Source organism: Galleria mellonella, unplaced genomic scaffold, assembly GCF_026898425.1.
Source record: "Galleria mellonella isolate WM207_F2 unplaced genomic scaffold, CSIRO_AGI_GalMel_v1 utg65, whole genome shotgun sequence".
Lineage (NCBI taxonomy): Eukaryota > Metazoa > Arthropoda > Insecta > Lepidoptera > Pyralidae > Galleria > Galleria mellonella.
Window position 1 is genome coordinate 7139091 of NW_026442138.1, and position 10623 is coordinate 7149713.

At 30.6% G+C, this 10623-nt stretch overlaps 1 protein-coding gene across 2 annotated transcripts in view; it reads right to left on the reverse strand.

Annotated features, from left to right (window-relative positions):
* LOC113519800 (proteasome activator complex subunit 4B-like) overlaps positions 1-10026 on the reverse strand; it is a 29847-nt gene extending 19821 nt beyond the window's left edge. The window contains exons 1-7 of one of the 2 annotated variants that reach the window (XM_026905013.3): positions 9249-10026; positions 5491-5631; positions 3731-3835; positions 3129-3266; positions 2538-2582; positions 1826-2033; positions 106-259 (exon numbers count right to left, since the gene is read on the reverse strand). In XM_026905013.3, the coding sequence (XP_026760814.1) occupies positions 106-259; positions 1826-2033; positions 2538-2582; positions 3129-3266; positions 3731-3835; positions 5491-5631; positions 9249-9478 (1021 nt within the window). In that variant the 5' untranslated portion in view covers positions 9479-10026. The remainder of the gene's footprint in view (positions 1-105; positions 260-1825; positions 2034-2537; positions 2583-3128; positions 3267-3730; positions 3836-5490; positions 5632-9248) is intronic. The other variant, XM_031914330.2, reaches the window with a different exon arrangement.
* Positions 10027-10623: the final 597 nt, after the last annotated feature.

The following is a 10623-nucleotide window of genomic DNA, read 5'->3' on the forward strand; positions in this document are numbered from 1 at the left end:
TCTGAAGAGAAAATAAACCATTCATTCATTATTATTATACAAAAGTCTTATAATATTAATTTAGATAACGATATACTATAATTTATAATGGAATAAAAATTTTACCAAGGGAATGATTTCTCGTGAAGTGCATGTCTTTGTAGCTAACAGGTAAGTTGAGCGCGTGAAGGAACCGCGTGAACATGGACGATACGTAGGGTGTCCAGTCTACTGCACCAGGATTCATCTTCGCAAGTCCAGCGAACAGTGTCATTAGTTCCTGTGTAACAAGGACAAACGGTCACCCATTTAAAATATGAAAAATATTTTCATTTACTTACACCTTAACAGAGGTGAGAACCTCTGTTAAGGTGTAAGTAAATGTAACCACAGAATCAGCCAAACACAGCAAATTATTAGCCCTTTACAAAAGATTTATAAGTTTATTATTTGTTTCATAAATAATATAATATACGTAGACTATTATATAAATAATTATTTTTGTAATTCACATTTACAATTCAAAAATAATCCCATGAAATATATATAGAGACTAGTATAATAAAAATTAAATAAGTCATCACTTAGTGTTAATAAATTAAACTTGATGTTTAAAATTTCATCGCGACGTTCAGATTGGACGTCGTGTTACATTAGGCATATCCAATATAAACTTAAGATTAAAAATAAATAGATTGGTAATTTAGAAGAAAAAAAGGACAGAAACATGTATTTTAAAGCGAGACAGATAAATGTTTATATACAAAGTATAAGCTCGAATAAGGTTTTGCGGGAGTTATAGACAAAACAAATTTTAGTTATTTTACATTTTGAAGTGTAATTAGTTTTAAGTGAATGTAATTGTTAATGTAATTTGTGGTTAGTGTGCTTGCTATAGCTGGATTTAATATAAATTAGAAAAAGAAAAAAGTACACATTTTTTAATAAAATATGTTTGAAATATTATTTAAATACAATATTATCATCAGAACAGAACCATCATAAATATTTTGTAGAAGAATATCTAATTTAATCCAAATAAAGTGCCGACTGTCCACAAATTGAAATGAAAACTATCTATTATATGGATATAAAATTTCCCTTCCTCTCCCGTGGGTGTAGTAACAGGTAACTAATGGAATTGGGGGGAAAGGGATTGTTAGTAATAGAGACTGAAAATCCCATTGCTAGCAATATACCTAACCAGGTCGACCTCCACGCGGTTCCCCCTGGAAACTATCATGATTAATTCCTGATGAATTTATCATGATGGGCTAACTGGCCTGTTTTCATTCTCATCGATCACCCTTCACTGGTGCTTCGCCAGCGTATCCCGTTAGCGCAGGCGGAGTTACCAATCCATTTTCATCCAACAAAAAAACTAATGGAACTTAGTGATCGAGAGATAGGCAGCAGTGTCCCTCTTAAAACATCACCAAAAGCTAATCAGCCTGCCAAGCGTGCCAACTACTGCAAAAACTCGCCTTATGGGTGAGGCCTATGTTCAACAGAGAACAACTAATATGATGATAATGACCTTTATAAATTCAGAACTGTCACATGTACATATTGACATTACACGCCCATTAGTGCAACTGATTTTTAGTATCGCCCATGTGAATGTTAGAACGGTAGTAGATTTCTTTATATGTGGTTTTGCTATATCTATGTCTTGTCCGAGCGATGGAGGTGGGCTCGCCTCACGTCGGATTGAATTGTAATATGCTCGACGAAATATTTACAGGCCGATTATTACGGATAAAAGTAGTAAGGAAGTTTTTTATTCATTAACAGTCCAGAAAGAGAAACAGTTGTAATTTTTTTTTATTATGTAACAACATCTTACCGCGATGTCGCATTGGGAATTGTAGCAAGTGTCCCACAGCGTCATAAGCTGGTCGAACCAAAGCAGATGTCCTTCAGCGGCGCGGTGTGGTGGAAGCGACACTGGCAGGAACATTACGAGTTGGCTTAACAGAGAGCCAGATGACCACAGGCGAATCTGGGGCAAGAACTCTTCCAATATTTCTTTTGTTGCTCCAGGCTCGAAGTAACTGCAATATGTAATTACATTTTTATATCACTACTACCACTTTAAGCATAAATATTTGCTTATATTTATATTTATTATATATTTATTTCATATATTTATTTATAATATTTTATGTACTTTATTTATCAGTGTTAAGACGCTTTGATCAATCTTTGATAATATTATTTTATAATGTTTGCTGGAAGAGAACTCTTACAGAGTTAAGCTCGCCTGTTGTACATCTTTATATATATATATATATATATATATATATATATATATATATATATATATATATATATATATATATATATATATATATATATATATATATATAATATGTGAATTATGATTGGATTATAATTTGTTATTTCTCTAAAATTTAATTTTGTAAATGATACTTTTCAAATTACAATTAACAAGTCTAGGCCATTGTATTTACTTATGTCAAGAGAAGAACTTTTATAATAATTATCAAATTGAAGAATATTCTGAAGTAACAAAATTAAAAAATAAAATTACTTACGGTCTTGCGCATGCAATCATCGACATATATGATCCCTCTAGAGACCTGAAATAAAAAAAAATAGCATTTTAAGTTTAGTCTATAGCAGAAAGTACACAATAACCTGCCACCAATTGGCTCACAAATGATTATGTTAAGTACATATGAAGTCCCATGAAAGTGACATGACCCTCCAGACAAATGGTAAACATATCTGTTTGTAGACAATTGTTACGCTGTACATAAACGAGAAAGATGCATGCATGCATGTTTGCGCATGTATCTTTCTCAATAAGACAATAACGTGCAGCGACATATTCTTTCTTATGCGTGCGATAGTCTAAGCGTATCTGCAAATAAATCCGTTTGCCACTTGTCTTGGCTACCTTCCCTACAAGACACATGGCAAAAGGATACGTCGACAGATACATTTTCGCTACCTCATGAATAAGATAAAGCGAGACAGCAACATCAGATGTCAAGTTAATTTTCATTTACGACAACGGAAATGTTTCTACCGAGAGATTCGTTTGCCATTTGACTAGGGGGGCTGGTGAGTGAACCCAATCCAAAAATGTACGAAGAAGCAGACCCAGATGTAAGAATTATTACTTGGGCAGTTCGTTTTCGTCCTGCGCCATGTCAAAGCCGAACAATTGAAGGGCATCGTCGAGCCCTCGGCCCGACAAGAATTTGCGTACCAGGTCGAGAATGCGGGAGTCTTGGCTCTCAGAGAGCTTCGGTGTGTCCCTACACACAGATGTTATTTGCGTCAGAACCACACAGCTCTTGATGATTTACAATTTACAGTATTTTATAGTGATTTTTAATGTTAAAAGAAATATATGGAGTATTTAGCATGTGACTATTAGCACTGAGAGATCATAATATTGATTGTATAAACACGAAAAAAAAAACATATGAAATATTGTTTTTGTAGAATAATATTTATATAACAATCTATACATTATTTTAAAAAAGATAAACAATAAACAATATTAGATAGATAAATAAATAATAAGAACACAAGTTAAATTTAGGAACAGCAGTGACATGTTAATAAAATAACAAACAATTTACTATGATTATTTTTAAAATAGAATTTATATAATTTATAAAAGCTATAAATAAATAAGGTTTTTTTTTATATTTTATAACACACTTGAAATACGATTTGAATTAAATTATATTCATATAAATAAATAAATACTTACGTAAGGTTATGAAACAACCCAAAGGTTTTGTCGAATATTTTTCCCAAATCGAAAAGCGGTCGCCAGGGTAGGGTCAACTCTTCGGGTGAAATTAAATGTCTTTTCCTGGAAATAAAAATATAATACAGACAAGATAATGAAACAAAGGCGGCTTACAGGACAACAACATAATGTTTCTTTTGTCTGTAGCTGGTTATCATAACCTATTTATACGAGTAAGCGCGTACTTCGAATTCTTTATCCTGTGAATACTGATAATTTAAACTTTGACAGTCTAACACTATAAAGACATCACTATCTGGGTACAGTCTTCAGTAAGGCAATGATCTTCACCTTCCAATTAGAAATGTAGGATTGTTAGTAACAGAGTCTAATGGGCCCCATGCTAGCAATAAACTCTGTCAGGTTGACAACCACGAGATTTTTCCTTGACGCCGTCGTGGTTAATTCCTGATGAATTCGTCACGATGAGTCAACTGACCTGACTTCGTGGTCATTTATCATCACTCACTGGTGCCCCGGCAGCGTACATTGAATTATAGCCTAATTCCATTGTTGTCCCATAAAAAAATTGACTTTTACATATATTACTGATAAATATAGTATACAGGTAAGCCACTTGCTTGTTTCTTTCTTTCAAAAACTGATAGAGAAACAAGCAAGGTTTTGCCCAAAATACTACAGCATGGTGTTCTTCAAAAGGGAGGTAAAGAGATTTCTTCAGGGTCGGCAACGCGCGCGTAATACCTCTGGTATAGCAGGCGTTCATAGGCTACGGTAACCACTTACCATCAGGTGGGCCGTATGCTTGTTTGCCACCTCAGCTCACCTTATAAAAAAAAATAGACTGAGATTAGGTTATTTCATAATTTACATTGTACAATTTTAACACCACGATTTTATTAGAACAGCATTAAACATATTATACAGACATGAACGTCATAGATGTTATAGAAAGTGAGGATTGTGACACCGGTCGTTTCTCATGCGTTGCTGTTCCTGTCATCTAATGTACTTTGTCCTTCATGTCAACTACTACACTGCCTGGAATGTGAGAACCAGTTCTACTGTCATAATACTCATGATAGCATCTTTGTATCCGTTGTAACTAACGGAAGAGAAATAGTGCCAAATAATAAAAGATTCAAATATCGTTCTTGGCAAAGACAATGGCGTAATTATATCATATCATTGTTCGATAATATATTGAGCTTCTAAATATAGATACATTGATAAATCGTGAAATACCTATAAGAAAGCTTAATTTTAATTATGCTAAAAGTTCCTATGTAATATAAGCATTTTATTTACTTTTTTAGAATTGCTATAAGAACAAGGTAAAAGGGTGAAGTCGCGAGTTATTTGAACGCTTAGTTTACGATATACAGTTCCGTATAAATAGGGAAGTGGTAGTTTCTTTCTTGTTCCATTTTAAAATAATCTAATTTCTCATAGCACATGGCATCTGGAGTACTGAGAAGTAGTACTGTACAAGTAGATAGGAAACTATTAACTAGTACACAGTAAATAAAATATGATACATATAGTATTTAGTTCTACAACTTATTTTTAAGTGGTATACTTAAAATTATATATATATAAACATTTATTATTTTAATTTATTATAAGTCTTCAAAATTAATTCAACCAAAAATCAACCTTATTAACATAAAGAAACAGGACAGATTATTGCACTATAAATGTCGCTTGCTAAAATAAATTACAATAAGTACTATAGTACTATTTTATAAAATACTCACTTTGTTAGCATAACGAACATTGTTGCAAACTTGTGGACTTTGTAAGGTTCAAGTTCGGGTATCAACATTAACTCATAGGCAAGCTTTATAAATGCAATATGGTCTTCTTTGCTAAACTTCAAACCATAAATCCTTATATACCTATAAAAGAGAAATAAATTATTAGTAAAATTAAATAATCATGACTCGATGAATTTAAATGATGAATTTTGCAATTACAAACCTAACTAGATTATTTATTATTGTTAACGATGTTTACAATACTCGAAAGTAAAAGACTAGAAATTTTTAAGTTTTATAGTGTGTGATTTCTATTACTCATACCCACCGACATTGTATTTAATCACTGATTATATTTTTAAAATCTGATGTTTTGTTTACTAACTAGTACTGTACTAATAATTGTATAGTAAAATCTTTGTGTAGAACTCAACAAATAAGCAAACAAAGTAGTTAATAACCCAACTATAGACAGTCTGCCAATAGCAGTATCAATAAAAAATCAATTAATTGATTGAATATTTCGATTGGTTTCATTGGATACATAATGGAATGATTATCAAATAACAGTCGTAAGGTTGACAAATACATTAAAAACTAGTAAGATTCAATAAGATGCAGTTTTTAAAATCAATAATGATTTTTGGTAACTGTGATAGTAGAAACATAGGGCCTACCATGAAATGTTTTCCGAAATTTCAGAGTCAAACGAAACACAAATTTGATGTTAAAATTACATTATACGTGCCGTTTGGAAACATTAAAAATGTTAAAATATTGTTCCTTTAGACTTTTATGATTGGATGTATGACGAACGAAATGTTAAACACCATTTAGTGGTCCGATTTTGGTATAAACAAAAACACGAAATTGAGTCCGAAATTTCATTTCATGGTAGACCCGCTGTCTCAGGAGGTTTGGACACCATAAATGATTAAGTGGTTTGTATTAACACATCTATTTACTGCCCAATGTAAGCCAGAGATGTAGCTGTTATCACGGAATTTATTCCTCAGGCTAGGTTTTCAGAAGCGCCAAAATAGTAATTTCTTTAAATAGTTAAAAAACTTTTAAAATTGTATGTTTAGGTTTTGTATAGCAAATATTTTTTTATTTAACAAATTTCGTTTTAGTAATAAATCACACATCCGCAATTCACAGAGTTTTCAAATACAGTTTTAAAATGTTACTCCAATGGATATTGTTACAAAAAATGTTGATGTATGTAGTTTAAAATATTCAAAATATGGAAATATGTGTTACTATTTTTATTCACTGAATGCCAGTGTGATAATTTTAACAAAACTTAGATCAGACGATACTCATAGAGTTTAGTTTATTTACATTTTTCTTTAATTTGATCAAAACAGACACATACGGGTTATCCCAAAATTTATCCTAAAGAAAAAGCAGGATGTCGGTAAGTTTATAAACATTCACTTAACATTGAAGTACAGGACATTTATCTTATCGTCACACCAATTCCCTTTTGGGGTAGGCAGATAGAATAGTGTCAATGGCCTCTATTCTTAAATTTTTTGTTTAACTTGTAATTACATTGTGTGATCACTTCGAATAAAAATAATTAAGTATAATCATTAATATTAATATCTAATTCTGAAATTTATTAATGTAATTATAAATTGAAGTGACATGATTATTATTATTTTAAATTAATATTTGAATTTATAATTGAATAAAATATGATAAATTTGTAATAGGAATGACATAATTAAATGAAACTGAACTTGTAATTCTGTAAATTATAAATAAATGATCTGTATCGGTATTCCCTTCTGTAATTATAAACATGCAACCAAATAATTAACTAGATCATATGACAGTCTACTGATGTCTAATATTTTACTACATAAATAAAAAACAGATTGATTGAATACTTTGTTTTGTTATTAATTTTATTTAGAGAATATTTCTAAATTTCAATAAAATAGACTATACTATATATTTATGGTGCCTTTATACCAATTTCAGGAGTCCCTTTTCATAGACAAGTATACAGTAGATTATACCATGAGCCCCTATATACTATGTGGCTACTGGGAGGGCGGAGGATGAGATTGTTAGTACTGGTAAATGTCTCCATTACTAGCAACATATTCTGTCTGGTTGACCAATTCCATAGGGCCATCCTGACATGACCTCCTTCTAACCTATTATCATTCACTAGTGTCCCACCAGCATATACAGATAGAACAGATGGGGCAACCATTCTATTTTAATCCCATTAAAAAAGAAATGTGGCCACTGTGCCCTTGATTTGAATAGCATCATTAATCATTATACAAGTCATTCCATTTTCCAGTAAATATATTTGATAATTAAGGCTCATAAATATATATACGTCAAATTGATAACCTTCTCCTCTTTAATTTTTTGTTAGTTGAAAATTATACATTTATTATAACATTTATGTAAATTAAATTGAACTCATTCCTAAATGCATCACATATGTTTACAGTACATAGAAAATTTGTTACTATATTTTATTTCCTATAGTGTAACAAAAAGTAACAATCTTAGATAATAACTATACAGTTATCTACTGTAAATATGATATTTGTTGCATTTTTGACATAACATCTATTAATTATATTAAGACAGCACCTTGACAAAGTCCATTATATATTATAAAACAATTTCAAAAAGAATTTGTTACAACTCATTAATTAACATCCTCAAATGCTGTAGCATATGTTAAATGTGTATTATAATAGGCCAAGTGTAGTTAGTAGGAAGTTCTGGGTAATAGCCAGAACATTTTAGAGAGATGCAATGTTGCCAAAGGTTAAGTGTAAACCAAAACACAATACATATATGACATGAAAGAATGTGATTAAATATTTATAAATTGATAAGGAAATATAAAATTGAAATATTGTATGCAAAACTATGTCAATTATTTTAATATTTTATACTTATATCCCATGTCACTATGTTTATTTATGCAAAATTTTATTTGGATGTTAATTTTTGAATAATGATGACTTAACCAATTTCAATGAAATTTATCATAGATTGGAGGTAGGAGAAAAAACAATTTCTGCCAAGTCAGCTTATGATAGATAAAAATATAACTTATTACACAATTAATTTTTACAGACATGAATTGCTATATAACCAAAGGATAAGTAATGCTGTTAAACTAATTTACAATAAAAACTGATCTAAACCTGTGACATAGCATATTATTGTTTTTTTTTTCATGTGTTATTTTCACCAATTCCCCATTAATTTTGTTATTTCTCTTGTATTAAATAAGGAAAATATATTATTTGATATAAATTATATTTTACTGCTGTTATTATACTTTTAAAGTGTTACCAATTATTTTTATTTAATTCTTTATTGTACACACCAGTTATTTATAAAAATATGACAAAGGTAATCAAATGTATAAAGGCGAGCTTAACTCTAATAGAGTTCTCTTCCAACAAATCCAGAAAAGGAGCATCAATGTCAGCGGGTAGAGTGGTGTACAATATTGTGATAATTTTTAAACAAAGAAACTAGACAAATTTAAATTAATTACATTATATTTAATTGTATAAATAAACATATACATAAATATATTTTTATTAATTAAAAAAGTGTGAAGTATAATGATAAAAGTATGATTCAATATTTAATATATCTATGATTAGCTATAATAAAACATTATTTACAGAACGAAATGAATATGAAATTAGTATCAGCAATTTAATTATATATTATAATAAAAAAAAAAAAAATATAATTACTTCATGAGTCTAGACGACCAGACTCCGCACGCAGGCTTCATCTCGCGGAGCATTATTGCTTTTGCCAAGTTGGTCTTCACTTGTTCCAAAAATTTCTGTGACTCCTCATCCAGCTCATCAACATAAGGAAGCAGATAATTTGTGAGGATTTCCTTTTGTGGTTTAAAACCCAGAGCCAGGACTCTTTCTGGGCTTGTTAACATTAATTCACCCTCGTCGTCTTGAAACATTTTGATCAATTCCAGCAAATTATGATTATGAAATTTAACAAGGTGTTCGTAACTAATATTTTCTAGTTCTGATGGTAGGCATGTGCGCTGCTATATAATATATTGTCGTCGGATAATCACTATTGTTTCGTCATCAATACATTACGATCAACATTGAATTTACACAAGTCATGGAAATTGACTGAATGATTATTAAAAATTACAAACCCGATGAACAAAACTACGTTCCGTTTTAATATTTTTTTGACGTTTGACATTACCAACAAGTTAATATGTAAGCTTGACGTTGTCTTAATGTTTTACTTAGACTGTGTACAGTGACTTAGATACTTCTTACGTCATAATAATATTAGAATCTGACTAAAGGCTAATGCATACTATAACATTTTAGTATGAATTTACGCACGTTAAACTGAATTAAAAATATATGTTATGCAGTTAAGTTGCAAACTTATTGCACTCTTTGCTACGAAATACGAAAGAAACATTATGTTCTGCACTTTTTTTTCACTGTCGCACCAAATTATTAGCTAAAAATAAAACTGTGCGCTCTGTTTGAACATCAACTGCAAATTAAAATATACGTTGAGATACATTTGCTCAACGCTAAAATAGAATGAAATAATGACGTCAAGCTACGTTCAATACACATCAACGACCGCCCCTTAGGTCGTTATGAATAAGCCAGACAGGTCTGGCCAGGGCCGGGCCACCGACCATTAGTAGAGTAGGTACAAAGAATGTAAAACTACTGAGTAATTACTTAATATTGCGTGTGAAAAAATGGGTTGTTAGGCTACTTATAAACGGGAAGGATTTTTACTATTGAAACCCAAATTATTGATAATTTACCAAGTGAGCCTTTCTTTTTCAATGTCTTTAATAAAAATCTATTCAAATTCTGGAAATAGGTATCTTTCAATATAAAGCTACTTTTATAATCGCGGGGCCAGACAGTTTGGTATAAATTTTTATTTGAAGTTTCCCTCATTATATACTATTTAAATTTCCTATTAAAATTTTAAAATGAATGAAAAAGCATGGTGATACGTTATAGATTGTACACTACTTCACGAGGCTTCTCTAGTAAAAAATCGTGGTTTATTACACTTGATAATATAAAAATAGTTAAGATTGAACCCGTA